Source organism: Rhea pennata, chromosome 25, assembly GCF_028389875.1.
Source record: "Rhea pennata isolate bPtePen1 chromosome 25, bPtePen1.pri, whole genome shotgun sequence".
In the NCBI taxonomy this organism is placed as follows: domain Eukaryota; kingdom Metazoa; phylum Chordata; class Aves; order Rheiformes; family Rheidae; genus Rhea; species Rhea pennata.
In genome coordinates, this window is record NC_084687.1 from 1,686,302 (window position 1) to 1,705,226 (window position 18,925).

Consider the following 18,925-nt stretch of genomic DNA (forward strand, 5'->3'; position numbering starts at 1 on the left):
ACCTTGCTGTTTTGGGGGAAAAGCCGTCTTTCGCGTCCCCACAACTCACAGCGTGGCCCTGAGGGTGCTGCCCTGTGGCACCTTCCCTCCCTCTGTGCACGGATGTGACTGATCTTTTCTTTTCCCTTCCAGCACCAACCGCGACAGGAATACACTGCCCAAGAAAGGGCTGAGGTAAAAGACCCAAAATCCCAGAGTCGGGCAGGATGGTGCTGGGGAAGGGAGCGGGTGCCTGGAGGTTTCCCGCCACCTGCACCCGGAGCATGGGGCCAGCAGTGCCCTCCATGCTGGGGAAGCCGAGCGGACCCGCGGGAGGCCCCGAGGCCCGTTGGCAGGAGGTGGGACAATGTCCACACCGCCTCACTGTGCCCATCTCTCCTCTGCCCCCAGGTACCAGCTCCACTCCCAGGAGGAGGCCAAGGAGCGGCGCCATTCCCACACCATCGGCGGGCTCCCCGAATCGGACGACCAGCCGGAGCTGCCCTCGCCCCCTGCCCTCTCCATGGCGCTAGTCGGGAAGGGTCCGCTCACCAGCATCGGTCAGTGCCCTCCTCTTCGCCCAGCGTACACCAACCCAACGTGTCCCACCTGCCCTCCATGCACCCTGGCTTGCCACAGGGTGCTGTAGAGCAGTGCCAGGGCCTGGCCCCAGAGCCTCATGCTGCCGTTGGGTTGAGGGCCGGCAGCAGGCTGCTAACGGGACCTGCAACTGATTGCTGATGCTGTTGTGGGTGCTGGTTTTCTCCGTACCTTGACACCCCCAGCAGCCTTGACGCTTGGTGTCTCGTGTCTTTGACCCCCCACCAAGGTGCTGGGTTGCAGCATGGGGGCCCAGGGACATAATTCATCCTCTGCTTTAGGCTGTTTGATCCATCCTCGGGTCTCTGCCCTCATCTCCCTGCTCCTCCAAGGGTGCCCATGGCCCAGGCCCTGCTGAGCCAGGCATGAGTCCTGCCTGCTCTTGTTAGGACCTGGGTGTTTCCTGCTGGTTTGAGGGATGCAGGTGATAGAGTTGGGGCTGCCAACTATGGACAATGAGAGATGTACCCAGAAGTGCTGGGCTCTAGCACGGTTGTGCCTGCTTTACTGCAGTGATGCATTTATTTCTCTGCTGTGTTCACTGTGAAACGTTGCCTCAGGTGTTGGGGTCCAGGCTCTCAGCGTGTAAATCTGCAATTTAGCTTTCCTCCAATCCCCCTGCTTTGGGACCACGATCCCTGCTTCCTGTCCCATTCCTGGCTCCTGTGGATTGCTCCCACCCTGGCTTTCCCAACCCTGATCGCTAGGCCCGGCTCGGGAACCGGTGTGACTCTGACCCTGCTTCTCCCCTGCCTTCTCCTTGCAGTGAGCCCCACTGCCGCCACCACCCCGCGGATCACCCGCTCCAACAGCATCCCCACCCACGACTCCACCTTTGAGCTGTACAGCACATCCCAGATGGGCAGCACCCTCTCCCTGGCAGACAAGCCCAAGGGCATGATCCGCTCGGGCTCCTTCCGGGACCCTGTGGATGACGGTGAGAGTGTGCTGCGCTGCTGCCCCGGGCTGAGGGGGTCTCCCCAGGAGCCGAAGGGTGGCATGTCGCTGTGGACCCTTGCCCCTTCTTCAGGGTGCTCCTGATGGCTGGGGTGGTGTGTGCAGTCCTCAGCACTGGTGAACGGGGAAGCCAGCCTAGAGGGGCTAAGTGCAGAGCTCCAGGCTGCCACCAGCTCTAACCCACGCAGGTGCCTGGCAGGGCAGGTTCAGGCCCTGTGGGATGGTGCCCGGCGTCCCTGCGTTGACACCGGTGGCATCAGAGAAGGGGGGATCCAGGCAGCCAGAGAGGGTGGTGCTCAGCGCTCGATCCAGGCTCAGTGAGCGAGGAAGGTGTGGACGGAGGGTGCTCCCCCACACTGCGCCGCAAGCGATGGCAGCAGCGAGCATCCGGGCGGCGTATGGGGAGTTCGCCGGCCGAGTGCCGAGAAACAGGCAGTGCTGTGCAGCCACCGTCCCTCCCTCGGCCTCTCCCTGGATTGCAGGCTTCTTGTGCAGCCCCTCCGCCAGGCAGCCCTCGCCCTGCTGCAGTGCCCTGCGCGTTCACCCCGTGGGGAGCGCTGCCCTCCCCCAGGCCAGGGGCAGCCTGACGCAGCCTGTTTTACTCTGTTGCAGTTCATGGATCGGTGCTGTCCCTGGCGTCGAGCGCTTCTTCCACCTACTCCTCCGTAAGCGCCGCCTCCGGGCAGGATGCCCTTGCAGGGCTGCAGCGCCTTGTGCATGGCTGTGGCGTGGGGTGGGGAGGGGAGGGGAAAGAGGGGCTGAGCGGTGCGGGGGCTCTGTGCATGCCTCTGCCTCGTGCTGAGCCTGTCCGTGCCTTGCTGCCGTCCTGACTTGCCTGCCTCTGTCTGTCTCTCTTTGCCCTTGCACTGCCAGGCTGAGGAGAAGATGCAGTCCGAGGTGAGCCCGCGCCCTCCGCTCACCGCCTGGCCCCGCTGTCCCTGCCGCCGTGGTGCGGGCGAGTGCCTGACCCCTCTCACTCTCTCTGCTCTTTCCCTGCAGCAAATCCGCAAGCTTCGCCGTGAGCTGGAGTCCTCGCAGGAGAAGGTGGCCACCCTGACATCCCAGCTGTCGGCCAACGTGAGTGCCCGTGGGAGCTGGCCCGGCCCCGTGTCCCTGCCTCCTGGCCCCACACCGTCCCTTTGGTGCCCAGTGCGAGACAGGCCGCTCTGCGGCACGCGGGGCTGCTGCTTGCCTGTGAGAGCCTTGCTCTCCCTTGACCCCCTGTGAGCCTGCCTGTGGTGGTCCCTGCTCTGGGACAAATGCTGGGGCCACAGAGTGGAGGGACGTCATCTTGCGGAGCCTCCCAGGTGGATCCCATCTCCCTGCCCAGCTTGGGGACATGCCGTCCTTGTGATCAGCCCCTACTCTGGCACTCAGCACCTCTTCTTGCATCAGTTTCTGTCCTACTCTACCACTAGTCTCCTCCTCCTCCAAGAGAAACCCCTTCTGCAGCCTCCTATGTCCCAGGCCAAGTGACTCCAGTGGTCTCAGCAAAGCCACCCAACAGCGAGTGTTCTCCTGGCAGTGGGTGCTCACCCATCTCTCCATCTCTCTCAGGCCAACCTGGTGGCAGCTTTTGAGCAGAGCCTGGTGAGCATGACATCCCGCCTGCGGCACCTGGCTGAGACTGCTGAGGAGAAGGTGGGTGCCACAGGGGGCCCTGAGTGGGCACCGGGGTGGCATTGGCGGTGTGGAGGGTGGTCATGGGGCTGGGGAATCGGCCAGGGCTGCACCCCTGCACCCAGGGGTGAACCTGCCGTGGCCCCTGCGCTGGCGGGGTGAGCTCCATGGCTTCTGGCTCCACCTCCCCAGGACACGGAGCTGCTGGACCTGCGGGAGACCATTGACTTCCTGAAGAAGAAGAATTCGGAGGCCCAAGCTGTGATCCAAGGGGCCCTGAATGGCACCGACGTCACACCCAAAGGTGAGGCCTGGTGTGGCAGCCTACTGACCTAGCCCACGTTGTGCCCCAAACCCCAGAGAATGGGCCCCACCATGGGGTTCCCACCCTGCTGGCACAGGTTCCCCAGGACAGGAGCCCCCTCACGTGAAGTGTTTGGCCAGGAGGTAGAGCCCTTCAGTTAGCAGCTCTTCCCCACCGGGGATCCCTGAGTGTCCGAAAGCCAGGGCAGAGCAACCTGACAGCCAGGGTGCTCTCAGCACGGGAAGTCTCAGCTCTAATGTGTGGAAGGAGTGGGATGGTTGTCCTCCCTGGACCACCTCCCTGCCGGGCCCTTGGCCAACAGCGTGTTGTTAGCTGCTGATCTTGGCTTTATTCCTGTGAGTGCTGTTTCTGGCCAAAAAACCCTGATGTGAGTTTGGCAAGGATGTGGCCTGGAATGAGCTGAGCATCGCATGCTCTGTGCGTCTCCCCAAGGTTTGGATTCACTGCCCCAAGTGGCGGCACCCGTGTAATGCCTGACCTCCAGGTTGTCTTCCAGGGCAGCTCTGAGAGCAGAAAAGGTGGTTTTCTGGGCCAGAGGGAGCAGGGAGCCCATAGGGAGGAGAAAAGCATTGCAGTGGTCACCGAGTGGGCTGGGAGGGGTGCGCAGGTGGCTCCAGTGCTGGGGTGGATGGGCTGACAATTTTGTTCCTGTTCTCTTTTTCTTTTTGTGTTCTCTTGCTGGCCCCAGAGTTGCGCATCAAGAGGCAAAACTCCTCTGACAGCATCTCCAGCCTCAACAGCATCACCAGCCACTCCAGTATTGGCAGCAGCAAGGACGCTGATGCCAAGAAGAAGAAGAAAAAGAGCTGGGTGGGTTGGATAGGGTGCTGTCGGGAGAAGTGGGGCTGTGGGAGCTGCTGGTGGGATCTGGCCGGGGTCAGGCCTGCGAGCCAGCTGCTCTCTGCCCATCTTGACATTGTGGTGTCAGTCCTCTCTGTCCCCTGGGGACAGCACTGGTGAGGAGCATATAGCCACCATGGATTTGTGTCTTGATATGCCAGTCGGGACCTTCTCTGGGACTTCTCCAGCCCCTCCAGGAGTTTTCCAGCCCTGATCTTACACGCCTGGTCCCTTATGGTCTTTCCCACATGTTTATCCCACCCCATGCTGGTGCTAGCCATCCGGGGTGCCAGGACCTGGCCCCCCAGACACCTTGGCTAGCTAGCCACTTCCCTGCACCCAGGCAGCTCCGAGCTGGACGTGTGATTAAGTCTTGCTTTGTTTTGTTTCTCTCCCCCTATGCCGACCTCAACCCTTTTTTTCCAGGTGTACGAGGTAAGTCCTGTGCCGTCCCCTCCACCCCATGCTGTGCCCGGCCAGGGCGCTCGTTCCATTTCCAGCGGGACGGCACTCATGCCACTAACCATCCCATCCATCCCACCGGCGCTAACCCCCCGCATGGGCCACCCCAGTGCCCCGCGCCAGGCCTCGCAACACTTTGGTTGTTTCATGGGATGGTAAGGCCAAAATACCCAGGCAGCTGGAGGGGCTGGACTGCTACGGGGCAGCTTCACTTCACAGGGGTGTCTCAGAGCATGGAGTGCCCACCGCAAAGCTCAGGACATTGGCCTCCAAAATGAATGAATGACCATGGTTTTGGAGAGGGACCCTGAGGGTTGCAACCACATGTCCTATGTCCTTTTTAAACTTAGTGGGTTGAGGTGCTGCAGCTGGGGTGACGGTGGCTGGAACAGAGCTGCCAGGGCACTAGACCAGCTGGCAGAGGGAGCATTGAGGTGGAAGGAAGGGCTCAGTAGATGGGGACCATCCTGTTCTTGCTCCAGGAGTCTTTCCTGACTCCGTGTAGCCAGGATCTCAGCAGCAGAAGGGACCCTGGCTTCTGGTCCACCTGCCTGTGACCGTATGGCATGGTGCTACCTGTCTCCACTTGCTGGGGTTGCATGCAAGGCATTGTGGTGCCCAGCACAGACCCATGACTGCTCATCCAACCCCAAGACCACTCTGGAGAGCAGCACAGCTGCAGGCCGCTGAGCCATGGCCTTGCAGGAACCTGGGATGCTCTGACGTGTCCCCAGAGGCACAGACAGGTGTGGAGTTGCCCTCTCCCCATCAGGACCCATGCAAGGCTTCCTTGCTCTTTAGCCATCAGCAAAACTTGACTCCCACCTTGTTCTTAAATTGAAATGCAGCATTTTCCCTTTTTGAGGAGATACCTAGGCCCGCCTGCCTAGTGCCTGCTAGGTGATGGGCTGGATCGTGCCTTCTCCCTGGCCCATTCTCCTCCTGCCTGCCCTCAGAGCAGGCCCTGGCCCTGCAGGGCACATGCTGTGAGCCTGGGGCACCCCAGGGTGCCTGTCCTGCTTCTCTTTTGGAGGTTGGTGGCATGTAAGCGGGATGCAGGCACGGTTCGGCCCCTGTGCAGCATCCATCCGCTCTGCTCGGCACGCCGCTCACCTGTCCGTCGCTGTGTGTGTGCTGTGCGCAGTGTGTGCATGCTGCATGCCCGGCCGTGATGCTGACCCACTGCTTGCACACCAAGCTCGTCTCTGGCAGGGTGGCTGGCCTCCATGGGGGGCTGGCTGGCCCTCTGCACCCTCCAGCAGGACCCCACATGGCATAGGGGAGGTTAAGGATGAAATTGTCCACTTGCACCCAGACCTAGGCTCTGTGGTGGCTGGGGCACCCCGTGGTGCTCTTGCTGGGACAGCAGCTCGGGGGGGAGCATGAGACTGGAGCCAGCCCTTTGCCATGGACCAAGGCACTGTGGTAGTCCCCAAACACCCCAGTGTGTGGGTGCTGGGGGAGCTTCACAGGAACATGGATTCTCTTCCATGGGGATTGATGCTATCCAGGCTGGAGCTGTGTCTGGAGGGTTGTGTGAAGGGCCATGTGCCCCCCATACGTCAGCAGAGCAGGGTTGGACTGGTGCCTTCCCTGGGGCGGCAGTGGTGATAGGGCTTGCTCCTGCCTTGGTGATGGGTATGTGGTGTTATTGGCCCTGGATTGAACTGTCCATTGGTCCTGAGCAGATGGGGGCTGCACTCCTGCCTCTGGGCAAGATAGGGCCGTGCTGGACCTGTGGTTAAAAGGCCGTATGGACTGGCTGTTCCTAATGAGGATCTTTGTCTCCTGTAGCTGCGAAGCTCCTTCAACAAGGCCTTCAGCATCAAGAAGGGGCCCAAATCAGCCTCATCCTACTCGGACATCGAGGAGATCGCCACGCCGGACTCATCGGCCCCATCCTCCCCTAAGCTGCAACACGGCTCCACGGAAACTGCCTCACCCTCCATCAAATCCTCCACATCCTCCTCCGTGGGCATCGACACGGCTGAGTACGTGCGTCTGGGGCAGGTGGCAGAAAGCATAAAAGGCTTTTCTCAGTGCCTGGTTCTGCTCCGTAAGTGCCTGCCTCAGATTTGAGCAAGCTTTGATGTCTCCCTTGGCACAGGCTCTTCCAGGCCCATAGCGAGGGGGAGCCGGAGAAGAAAGAAGTGTCGGAGCTGCGGTCAGAGCTATGGGAGAAGGAGATGAAGCTGACGGACATCCGCTTGGAGGCCCTGAACTCTGCCCATCAGCTTGAGCAGCTGCGGGAGACCATGCACAACATGCAGGTGAGGGCTGGGACCCCGAGCCATTGCTAGACCCCAGTATTGTAGCCCCTGACCACAGCATGGACCCTGGGGTGGTGAGGACAGAGGCCTCAGAGCTGAGAGCCCAGCTCCTTGGTGTGTCTGGACTCTGGGTCCCATAGTGTAGGGGATACTGCCTACACTGAGTCCTCTTCTCTGGGCTGTAACGTGGTTCTCCTGCAGCTGGAGGTGGATCTCCTGAAGGCTGAAAATGACCGACTCAAAGTGGCTCCAGGGCCCTCGTCAGTGCCAGGCTCCATACCTGGACATGTCATGAGCACATCAGCCTCCTCTTCGCCGCGGCGCTCACTGGGTCTTGCCCTCGGCCATGCTTTCAGCCCTAGCCTGGCGGATGCAGGTGGGGATGATAGAGAGCTGGTGGTTGGGAAGGGCTGGGGCGTGGACTTGCACGCGAGGGGCGATGCAGGAGCACCCCTGGGAAGGCTGGCCACCTTGCACCATGACCTGCGCAGAGATGTCAGCCCACTTGTGCCCTGCAGAGGATCTCCCCCATGGCACAGCATGGCCTGAGCCCTTGGGAGAAGGTTGCTGGTGGGAGCATGCTCCAACTAGTCCAGACACCACACAGGGCCCTGTCGCACTGGTGGTGACATGGTTGGCTGTGGCAGGATCTGGTTCAAGCTAGGCATGGTCAGGCCCTGTTGCTTGGCTTGCTGTGCTGGTACAGCCTGACTCTGCTCTGTCCCCAGATGTGTCCCCTATGGACGCCGTCAGTGCTGGCACTCAGAAGGATGAGCTAACACTGAGGATCGTGGTGCGCATGCCACCCCAGCATATCATCAAGGGGGTAAGTGCAGGTTGTATGGCGAACCTGATCTCCTGTGGAGCTATGGCCCTACACGAGGTACAGAGGACACTTATCTAGGGCTGGGTACAGTGTTCCAACTCTGCATGCCTTTTCTTTGTCCCCTAGGACCTCAAACAGCAGGAGTTTTTCCTGGGCTGGACCAAGGTGAGCGGGAAGATTGACTGGAAGATGCTGGATGAGGCTGTCTGCCAAGTCTTCAAGGTAGGAGCATAATGACTCTTCTGAGAGCCATCCTCTTCCCCTGCTCCCTCCGCCTTCTCAACAGTGCCTGGCACAGCCCAGGTCCTTTCTGGGGTCTCCTGGAGCTGCTGAGCACCTTTTTGCCTTCTGCCAGCCCTTGAGGCCTGAGGTGCTGACAGTCCTGCTCCTTTTCCACATAGGATTATATCACCAAAATGGATCCTGCTTCCACCCTGGGACTCAGCACTGAGTCCGTCTATGGCTACAGCATCAGCCACATCAAGCGGGTCCTGGACACGGAACCGCCGGAGCTGCCACTCTGCCGCCGGGGCATGACCAGCATTGCCGTGACACTCAAAGGTCAGTATGGCAGAGAGGGCTCCATCGCTGTCCCATCTTCCCTGGCCTGCATTGCCATGGCAGGAGAGCAGGACCCTCAGCCCTCTCCTGCCTGCAGGCTTGAAGGAGAAATGTGTGGACAGCTTAGTCTTTGAGACGCTCATCCCCAAGCCCATGATGCAGCATTATATCAGCCTCCTGCTGAAGCACCGGCGGCTCATCCTCTCGGGACCCAGTGGCACCGGCAAGACCTACCTGACCAACCGCCTGGCTGAGTATCTTGTGGAGCGCTCAGGCCGGGACGTCACCGAGGGCATTGTCAGCACCTTCAACATGCACCAGCAGTCCTGCAAGGTGAAGGCACGTGGAAGCTGGCGCTCTTCCCATTGGCACTGATGCCACAGCATGGCCCCACGCTTGACACTTGGCCTCACTTGTTTCAGGACCTGCAGCTGTACCTCTCCAACCTGGCTAACCAGATCGACCGGGAAACGGGCACAGCGGATGTGCCACTAGTGATCCTCCTGGACGACCTCAGCGAGGCAGGCTCCATCAGCGAGCTTGTGAACGGTGCGCTCACCTGCAAGTACCACAAATGGTGAGTGCATGGCTGCGTCCCCTCCGGCGCAGCCTCCCAGGTGTGCACGTGCTCCCACTGTGCTCGCAGGGATAGGGCTGCAGGGCCACACATGTTAACTCTGCTCAGGCCTGCTGTCATGGGTGGCCCTGAGGCTCTGCTGTGGGTGGAGGCAACACTGGGTGCTCTTCCTCACAAATCCTGTCTTGCTTTCTCTCAGCCCCTACATCATTGGCACCACCAACCAGCCCGTGAAGATGACTCCGAACCATGGCCTCCACCTCAGCTTCAGGTGTGGATCAGATATCCCCAGCAGGGATGGGAAGTATCCCCCTGGGGTTGGGAGGTCCAGGGACCATCACTTTTGTCCCAGGGCATTCCTGGGGACATTCTGTGGATGGAGGCCTTGATGAGGATTAAGCCCCAGGCCCTGTTGCCCCAGAGGGGTCAAGCTCTCCAAGCCTGGGCACAGGTAGTATGAGGGTGCTAGGAGGTTTCTCAAGGGTGCAAGAACCCGGGAAGAGTGCTGAGAAGCAGGGATGCATTTGGGAGACCCATCCCTGAGCGCCCAATTTCCCCCCCCCCCGCCCAGGATGCTGACCTTCTCAAACAATGTGGAGCCAGCCAACGGCTTCCTTGTGCGCTACCTGCGGCGGAAGCTGCTCGAGTCGGACACAGACGTCAACGCCAACAAGGAGGAGCTGCTGCGTGTGCTGGACTGGGTGCCCAAGCTCTGGTACCACTTGCATACCTTCCTGGAGAAACACAGCACTTCAGACTTCCTCATCGGTACAGCTTGGCTGCACGCCTCCCTCCTCTACCTCACGTCAGTGGGAGGCCATGGGAGGGACATGGGACAGGGGTGAAATACCCTCAAAGGAGGCTGGGGAGCCAGTGCACTGTCTCTCGTCCTTCAGCCCCACCCAGCCACGGGTGATTTGCCAAAATACCACCCAGACCCTTGGCTGAGTGTCATTGGTCCCCCTGCCCCGTGGGACCTGTCACTGTGGTGTTGGCCAAAGTTGCCTCCCTTTTTGGCACCCCTCCCTGGCCGCAGAGGACCTGTTTTTTCTCAGGCTGATCTCCTGCCTTGCCACGTTTTTGGGAGTGTAGATGGATGTTTGGAGTCCCGTTGTTTGCTTTCTGCTCCCGTGTTTTGGGCAGATACTGTGCTGGGTGCTGCTCGGGACACAGTTAAGCCCAAGGTGCCCTCTACAGCACTGAGACTGGCAACACGGCTTTCCTGCCCTGCCACTGGGCTGGCATGGATTTGGGTGGCCGAAACAGGAGGACCGAGTTCCCAGCTTTTCTCTCTGCCTTCTCTCTGCAGGTCCCTGCTTCTTCTTGTCCTGCCCCATTGGAATTGAGGATTTCCGGACCTGGTTCATCGACCTGTGGAATAACTCAATCATCCCCTACCTACAGGAGGGGGCAAAAGATGGTCTTAAGGTACCTAGATGAGCTTACAGGGGCACAAACCTGGGCCCAGCTCCGAGGGGGCATGCTGGCGCAACAGTCCAACAGGATGGGGGAGAGGGGAGGTGCTGGGACCACAGGTGCAGATGGCTTCTCTGTTGCTCTCTGCCCTGATCCCTGTAGCAGGAGGTAGCACCATGCCCAGGGCTTGGACACTGTGACACCAAGCTCCAGCCTGCAATGAAGAACCGTCTGCCTCTTACTCCTTGCCTGCAGGTCCACGGACAGAAGGCGGCCTGGGAGGACCCCGTAGAGTGGGTGCGGGACACCCTGCCCTGGCCGTCAGCGCAGCAGGACCAGTCCAAGCTCTACCACCTGCCCCCACCCACCATCGGGCCCCACAGCACAGTTTCCCCCGCTGAGGAGCGCACTGTCAAAGACACGACACCCAGCTCCCTGGATGCGGACCCTCTGGTATGGCTGTGTTGTGGGTTGTACTGGGCACCACAAGGGGGACAGGGTGGTACTTGCTGCAGGGAGAGAGCAGGATCAAACTGCGCATCGTTTTCCATTTTTTTTTTTTGTTTGTTTGTTTAAGAAGCCAGATTTAATGATGCAGAAACCTTCCTCGCTCCTGGGAGGAGTGATGGGTGCAGGACGGGGGCACTAGTGCCACTCTGTGCCCCGAGCTATGTTTGTGATGAGCACTGGCCAGCGAGCGAGTGGGGCCAGCGTGGTGCATCGCATCCAACCTGCCAGGGTGAAGCATCGTATCTGCAAGCACACACTAACCAGGGCTTGCGCCGGGTCCCTATGGGTCGCATGCGGAGAGGCTGCTAGAGGACACCAGGCTGCCGCAGATGGTGTCAGCTGATGTGCTGGGACCTGCCTGCCTACCTTGGCACACTTGGCCTTGGCCATCCTTGCTGGCTCCAAGACTGGATCCTGGCAATGAGAAAGGATTTGCAGCATCCCTTGGTCTTGCTTTCTGCTTTAGGAAGTCTTTTGGGACGGCCAGTTTGTATGGGAGGGCTGGGTGCTCTCGGCTCTCTGGGAAGCAGGGGTTCATCCCGGGCTTCCCCAGGGCACCGGAGGGTGCTCATTGTGCCTGGGGCCTTTTGTTCCCATCTGGCTTAGTCCCAAGTGCTCCCTGCCAGGACACGGGCCATCCTCGTGGTGGTGGTGGGTGACAAAGCGCTTTCCGGGCCCTCTCCCTGCAGATGGCCATGCTGCTGAAGCTCCAGGAGGCCGCCAACTACATCGAGTCTCCGGACCGAGAGACCATGGTGGATCCCGACCTGCAGTCGACTCTCTGAGGCCCAGATGTGCTGGCCCAGGCAGAGGGGGAGCCAGACGCCAGCCGTCGCTCCTGCTGGGCTGCTCTTCTTTCCCTTTGGTATCCTGGAGCGCGGGGCTGGCGAGTGAGCAGAGAGGACTGGGGCTCCGGCGCGTCCTGGTAGAGCGTGGGGAAGCTCGGCTCATCCGTGGGCGAGCGTGAGGTGCCGTCTCCCCTCCCGACTCTGGGGGTAGGAGAATCCTGGTTTCTCTTCTTTTTTTTTTTCTTTTTTTTTTTTTCTTTTATTTTTTTCTTGTCTCTCTTGCAAACTCTGGGGCTTTGGGGCAGGGGTGACCGCTGTGGCCGGGCACCCACTGCAGGCAGTCGTGGGAAGGCCCCTGCGTGGGGCAGGGACCCCACGGGAGCTGCCTGGGTCGAAGCTGGGGGCACGGGAGGAGCGTGCGGCCGCCAGATGAGAGCGGAGGGCGCTTTGCGTTTGCACATCCAGCTCCGCGGCCCTCTCCTTCCAGCCCCCCGCGTTGGCGGAGGGCGAGCGATGGAGGAGCTGCTGCTGCTGCGGGAAGCGCTGGCCGCGCTCCGGCGGAGACTGAGCGGGCGACAGGCGAGCGCGAGGAGGAGCACGGCTCTCACTGCTATTTCTGTACGTTCCCTGTTTACTCTGCATGGCAGTCGCTGCAACCAGGACAGCCCAATAAACCCTGCTTTGGTTATTTTATTTTATTTCTCCCTACTCCCATTTTCCGTTGGCCGAGTCCAGACTTTGCTTTGGTCCCTTTTCTTTTTTTCTTTTTCCTTTGTTCTGGTTCTTTTGCTCTCTCCTGGCCTGGAGCCTGCGGCCTGGTGCCCGTCGCTTCCCCTCGAGCGGCTCCCTTTGCTTTTTGGTTTCTTTTGCAGCCATCGGTCCCACCACTCAAACCACCTCTGTCACAAAACTGGTGCTCACTGGACGATCTCCAGTCCCTGAATCCACCTCCCGGGGCTTCGTAGCTTGGCTCAGACTGAATTTGGCACCTGGTAGCAGCCCTGTGCCTGGCGGCTCCCCTCTCCCCAAAAGCACAAGGCAGCACCCTGGCCCTGGGGATGGGGTCTCTCACCAGGCCGCCGTGCCTGTTGGCACCCCCTCCTCTGGGGACCCGCGGGCTGCTGTCCAGTTCCTGCACTGCCCCAGAGCCGCCACGTGTCCACCCGCTGCTGCCGGTGCCACAACCCACCCTGCAGCCCCTGCGTGCTGCCGGTATGGGTTGGCACATGGAGCCCAGGGAGTCGTTCCTGTGCCATGGCTCCCCGAGTCCCGTAGGGCTTGCTGACATCCGCTGGGAGTCTCGGTGCTGATGCGCGTGGCATCCCTCTGACCCGGCAGCATGACAGCTGCTGGGGCTCGCCGTGCCCTGCGCTGGCTCTCGGGGGATGCCCCCGGCGGCCCCTCAGGGCTGCACGTCTCCTGTGCCCCCCTTTGCGAGCGGCTGAGGCGCTCAGCGAGGAGGGGCTCAGTCCCGGTGCTGCAACCCTGCCTTAATCCCTGGGTGGGGGGGGGGGGGGGGACACGGGGCTGGGGCTGGCACAGCCCGCGGTGTCCCCAGGGCAGCCCGCTGGGTCGGATGGGAGCAGGGCACTGGCCTTAGCCTGCGCTCGGCCACGCTTCCGTGCTGGGGACGGACGCGCGGCTACCGTGTGCTTTGTAGGGCCACTGTGCCCAGCTGGGCTCTGTACTGCTCCGAGCCAGGGCCATCCTTGTGCCATGGTCCCCTCGGGTGGAGGGGACAGGCTCACCCGGGCCTGTGTCTCCTGGAGTGTCCTATGAGGAGAGGTGACCCCAGTGCCAGCGCTGCCAAGCTGGTGCTGTCCCCAACTGCCACCACAGCTGTGGGGACTGGGCAGCCCACGGGGACCAGCCACACGCCAGGCTGGCTTTCAGGGCCGTCACGCACCTCTCTTCTCCAGGCAGCTCCTCGATGGCCCTGCCTTCCCCCTGGCGGCCAGCGCCGCTCGGAGGCTGCCGGCACCTCTGCCCTTGGTGCTCTCGAGCCGCCGGCGCTCGCAGCCGGCACGTCTCGCTTTGCCGCACGGGCCGCCCGGCGTGACCCATGGTGCTCACTTCTCCGTCTGTCCGACGGCCTCAGCGCGAGGCCGGGCGCCGCTGCCCCCGGCTTGCCCGCGGCGGTTTGCGTCGCAGCCCCTTGCCGCCGGGGCCACCCGGGCCCCTTGGCGTGGGGCGGGGGACGTTTCCCTCCCTGCGCCAGGGCTTTTCGTTTGCCTTCTCTTGCGTTGCTGCCGTAGGCTAAGGACTCGCTGTAAATAGATCCGTACTCGAACGACCCGCGTGAGTTGGTGGGGCCCGGCCCTGCGTGTCTTTCCTTTTTTTTTTTTTTTTTTTTTTTTTTTTGTACTCGCTGTGATAACTGTGCTGTGCTGACTTCTTTTCTGATTGTACGAGACACCCGCCCAGCAGTGGCTAGAGGCTGGCGGTGGCCCCCTTGTCCTCCCCTCCAGCCCCTCTCCTCTCTTTGGGGCTCCTGTGCACCTCTAGGGTGCCCTCAGCCTCCCCTAAGCCACTGAGACATCAAGCGGACCGATGGGTCCCGCATCCCCCCGGCTCAACATGTTTTCCCGGCTTTTCCCCATCCTGCCCCAGTGCCCTAACTCCGACATGGGGCTCTTCAACCCACTGTGCTCCTCCCAGTGCTGCTGAACCTGCTGGAGCCGGGTGGCAAACGGGTTGCGTAAATCAGGAGGAACCCCCCGAGGTCCACGTCGCACCGGGCGACGGGCTGGTGATGCCACCAGGCGTGCCCCGAGGCCGGTGCGTGGCACAGGGCGGGTGGGGGGGGTGGATTTCAATGCTGGGGTTATCCCGGTGAAGGAGACGGGCCTGGGAGCTTCCTCCTGCGTTACATCGAGCGCGTGGGCACGGCGCCGCCCCGAAATTGCACTAACTCGTCCCTTCGCTGTCCCCGGCGGTGCCCCGCTGAGCGCTGGGAGCCTTCCAAGGGGCTGGAGCTGGGACGCGCGAGCGCCTCACTCTCCTTCACCCTCTAGCTACTGCTGCCTGGTGGCTCGAACCTTACAGTTTTAGCTTTTTTCTATTAAAAACAAACAACCTTTTTTTAATTAAATAAACAATGAAATGGACAAAAATTCCTGTTTTAGATGATCTGTGTAATTGACTGGGTTTTGTGTTTCTTAACTGCATGGTATTCCTTCCGAGGGGTTTTATAGCACTTTTTAAATTTCTCTTTAAGATTTCTGGTCCAGATTTCTACTGCTCTCGCCTGTCTGTCTTTGCTTTTATCCTTGCCTTCTCGAAGTTTGTAAACTCGCTCCTTTTTTTTACCTGATGTCGACAAACCCAACCCCACAGATCTGACGTTGTACATAGCTGCGGGAACAATCATAGGGAGCAAACACCATCTGGACTCTTTCCCCGATTAGTTGTTTTTACTTAAATGCAATTAAAAATAAAAAGAAAAATAAAGTATCAAAGAAAAGCCCGGAAAAAGGCTTGAGGATGTTATTAAAGACAGCAACAAATCCAGCCCTGCACCAAGTCAGCTCCTGCTGCCCACGCTGCCCGCACCAAACGGCATGTCTCTTCTCGGTCGTCTGTCTAACACCATTGGATTCAATAAAGTTATCTCCTGTGCCTCCTGGCTGCTCGTCCTGTGTCCGGGAGCCCCGGGAGGAGGGTGTAGGACAGCCGCCGCTGCTGTTTTGCCATGGGAAAGACTGCGTTTACCCCTACCTTAGATGGTTGCCCTCCTGTAAAAACGGGGAGGGCTTTGCGAAACCGCTCCTGGTTTGAAAGCTGGGCTGTTTTGCAAGATGCTGAGAGCGGTTTCGTGAGTTAGGGACCTCTCTGCATCGCCCCACTGTCAAATTTGGGGTGGTGGTTGCAAAAATACTCTGGGTTTGAAATGCTTGCAGTTTTGCCAGATGCTGAGAGTAGTGGCATGGCCATGGTCCCCCTGTCCTGGGGCAGGAGGGAGGTAGATCTGGGCTGGAGTGTGCATGGGGAAGCGGGGGGGTCGGGATGGGTGGGGATCCCGGATGGGTCCCTGTCGCCTCCTCGCTGCATCCGTTCCCCCCCCCCCCCCCCCCGCAGCTCTTTGTCTTGCACTGCTGGTGCCAGCTCTGCTCCCTAGGGAAGGGTATGCAGGCGTGACTGGGAGACTCTCCCAGCACAGGGACGTCCCCACGTCAGGTGGGGGAAAGCGGTGGAATGGTGCCGCCAGCCCCGCTAAGACCAATGCTGCTCCTCGCCCCGTGAGGCAAGAAATCCCAAGCCAAAGCTGCAACCTAGTGGAGGCTCTAAAGCTGGTTTTCCACTTCAGAGAGCAGTACTAGAATGGGGACAGATGCTCTAGGAGCTGCTAATTAATCGCAGGATGATTATGAGTTTGTAACATGCTGCAGCAGTGAATGCAAGGCCAGGAGAGGGCACTTCCCATCGGCACAGTGTTCACTGCGTCTCCTGCCTGCCAGACGGGATCTAAACAGTGCAAAAGCTGGAAAGCGAGGCTCCCTCCTTGCTGGAGAGCCTCTCCGTATGTGCCCAGAAGGATGGGAGCAGCAGCATCCTCACCTGGGCACTGCTCTGGAAGTGGAGGAAATGGGGATGGGAGCAGTGGCTCCAGGGAAACATTTCCTTCCCCAGGACTTGGTGGGTGTTTGCAGCACAAGAGTTTGCAAGAGTGCAAGGCTCCCCCAAATGCACAACATTCGTGGGCTGGCCCACCTGCTCTGCCTCCTCCACGGTCCCCCCAGAGGGACACAATTTGTCCCCAGGTCCCTTTCTTGGGACAGGCATCCAAGGCTGCACCGGTCCTGGGGTTCACACACAGTTTGGGGGACCTGATGCATTGCTCTCCGGGTGCGGGGAGACAAGCAGCTACAAATGGCGATCCAGAGTCTCCTGAATCTCAGCCCAGGGGCTGTTCCCAAAGTCACGCTGGGTTTGGGGGAGCCAGAGCCCCTCAAACACTGAATGCACCATGCATGGCTGTTGCAAGCTGGAGAGCAGGCAGCGGAGTGGCAGAGAGGGGGCCTGAGCTGGGTGCTGAACCCTAAAGGTGGTGGCTCCACAGCGATCTCCAGCCCAACGACTGTGGTGCAGAGCCAGCGAGCCAGAGGACCTGGTCCTCAGGCCCTGAGGGATGCAGAGGGACCATGTGGGGAGGATGCTAATGCTTTGGTTTCAGCAGGACACCCCATGTGAGGTCCTTTCCCTTCCTTTGGTGACCAGCGGGAGCCTGTGGGCATCGCTGCAGTGCCCATGCCCCAGCCTGGCCCAGAGCCCGTGGCCCAGAGGGGATCCAGGGCAAGGGGACCTCTGGTAGAGGCTGGACATGTGTTCAGCGCCATGTGTGTGCACAGCAGCACCCAAGGAGGACAGCACCCATCATGCACAGCAGCACCCATGGGCTACAGTAATATGTGTGTGCACAGCAGCACCCATGGGATACAGCACCGTGTACATGACAGCACCCATGGGGTACCGCACTGTGTGTACAACATCACCCATGGGATACAGCACCCAGCACACACAGCAGCACCCATCCAGCAGCTCCTCCCAGGGTGACCCACAGCCTCGTATCAGCAGCAGCTGCCTTCTTACGGAAACGCCACCCATTTGGGGCAGTGCAGGGGGAAGGCGTCCCAGCCGCGCTGCACCCAAGGGAGCACCCAGTGCTCAGACGGTGCTCAGGGGCCCACAGCAGCTTCAAATAAAGCTGCTCCCAGCCGGGGTGACACCCTGGGGCCCTCTCCCTGGTCCCCTGCTCTGGGCACCATCTCGTTTGGCAGTGAGGTGTGCAGCCCCCCCCCCAACCCGACCTCCCCTTCCCCACCCAAGCAAGGGGGCTGCTCTTTGCTCACTGCTGCCTTGAGCTGAAACAGCCTCAGCTAGTGCTGCAGGAGCACAAATGCTGACGAACCCGCGTTGTAATTTAGCCGTGCTTGCTCATTAAAGCCAGGGCTAAGTCTGCCTTGGCTCAGGGCCGTTGCGGGGGCGCAAGGAAATCAATCCTGTTATTAGAGGCTCTGGCTGGAGCAGCCTGTCACGTCTCGGCTCCTGTCTCAGCCGGCCGCCCTGGTGTGGCTCGGGCTCTCGCGGATGCTCGGCGGCCCCAGCTGCCTGGGGCCGAGCGGTCGTCGCCGTCAGGGCGGCTGTGCTGGCAGCCGGGAGCCGTTGTGGCACAGTCTGCCTGCATCCCAGGCTCCCGGTCGAGACGACTGCGTGACTCACTGGCGAGCCAGGAGCCCTGGCCCATTTTCTGTATAGACTTGGGTCTTGCAGCTCCCAGAAGCTCCCCCCGCACCTTCCCACAGTGGCAGGATACAACTCCAGCACACTGAGGGCTCACCTGTGCCCATCCCACTGCTCTGCCGTAACAGCTTGCCCCTTTCGTACCCCACAGCCCTACACCCAGCCATGGGGGTACACGGATCCTGACTGCCCCAGGTCTTCACGGCTACCCGGGAGGTTGGGCAGCTTGCAAAATAAAAAAGGGGCGTACTGTCCCCCTTCCTCTTCTATAGGCTCCCAACCTCGCCTGGGGCAAGATGTGTTCCCTCCACCTCCATTTGCCCATCATCCAGGACGACGGATTTCTCCTTGCCTCTTGGAGAGAAACCTCAGATGCGCGGCTCCCATGGTGATGGCCAAGTGAAGACACTCGGCTTTTGCTCACCTCCCAAGGGTCTGCGCTCAGGGGCTCACCCCGTGCAGGTGGCTTTCCTCGGCCTGAACAGAAACCCTTCCTGGTCATGGCAGCATCTTTTACTGCTATTTTTAAGCCCCTGAGCTCATCAAATGTCAGGTTGTATGAGGCCCTGTATTGCTGCTCGGTCGGTTGGTGAAGAATTTGGGAAGAGAGTGCATCGCTAGTCTTCAAGTTGATTCACCGATTCGAAGTGCCTGGCCTGATCGGGGCATGTAATGGAGAATGCAGATCAGAATTGCTACCACATCCCCATCCCGAAACTTGACAGGCCGTTGGTGTTCCTCCTTCTCTCTGCCAGAGCTGTCTGGCTCATCACTCAATTTTTATCAGCTTTTTACTGCTATTTTGACCCTCAGTTCCAAGCCAAGTTCCCGGAAGCTCTCTGGACTTGGGAATCTGTGGCACATCGTGGGTGAAGGTGCTGCAGCTTCCTACCCCACCACCTCCATCTCCTCTCCAGACCTGTGCTCCTGCACCACTCTGGCTGCCTCTCCCGG

At 60.3% G+C, this 18,925-nt stretch overlaps 1 protein-coding gene across 5 annotated transcripts in view; it reads left to right on the plus strand.

Moving 5' to 3' along the window:
• The window catches only part of NAV1 (neuron navigator 1), a 64,037-nt gene extending 48,681 nt beyond the window's left edge, over positions 1-15,356 (plus strand). Inside the window, exons 10-31 of one of the 5 annotated variants that reach the window (XM_062595222.1) lie at positions 133-174; positions 391-539; positions 1,346-1,516; positions 2,149-2,201; positions 2,410-2,433; positions 2,536-2,613; positions 3,094-3,177; positions 3,349-3,460; positions 4,170-4,291; positions 6,578-6,774; positions 6,891-7,053; positions 7,255-7,429; positions 7,782-7,879; positions 8,006-8,101; positions 8,281-8,440; positions 8,538-8,779; positions 8,863-9,017; positions 9,217-9,288; positions 9,589-9,785; positions 10,327-10,445; positions 10,689-10,886; positions 11,633-15,356. In XM_062595222.1, coding sequence (XP_062451206.1) covers positions 133-174; positions 391-539; positions 1,346-1,516; positions 2,149-2,201; positions 2,410-2,433; positions 2,536-2,613; positions 3,094-3,177; positions 3,349-3,460; positions 4,170-4,291; positions 6,578-6,774; positions 6,891-7,053; positions 7,255-7,429; positions 7,782-7,879; positions 8,006-8,101; positions 8,281-8,440; positions 8,538-8,779; positions 8,863-9,017; positions 9,217-9,288; positions 9,589-9,785; positions 10,327-10,445; positions 10,689-10,886; positions 11,633-11,728 — 2,803 coding nt within the window. In that variant the 3' untranslated portion in view covers positions 11,729-15,356. Of the gene's footprint in view, positions 1-132; positions 175-390; positions 540-1,345; positions 1,517-2,148; positions 2,202-2,409; positions 2,434-2,535; positions 2,614-3,093; positions 3,178-3,348; positions 3,461-4,169; positions 4,292-6,577; positions 6,775-6,890; positions 7,054-7,254; positions 7,430-7,781; positions 7,880-8,005; positions 8,102-8,280; positions 8,441-8,537; positions 8,780-8,862; positions 9,018-9,216; positions 9,289-9,588; positions 9,786-10,326; positions 10,446-10,688; positions 10,887-11,010; positions 11,270-11,632 lie in introns of those variants that run through there. The other 4 variants (XM_062595218.1, XM_062595221.1, XM_062595220.1 and 1 more) reach the window with 4 other exon arrangements.
• Positions 15,357-18,925: the final 3,569 nt, after the last annotated feature.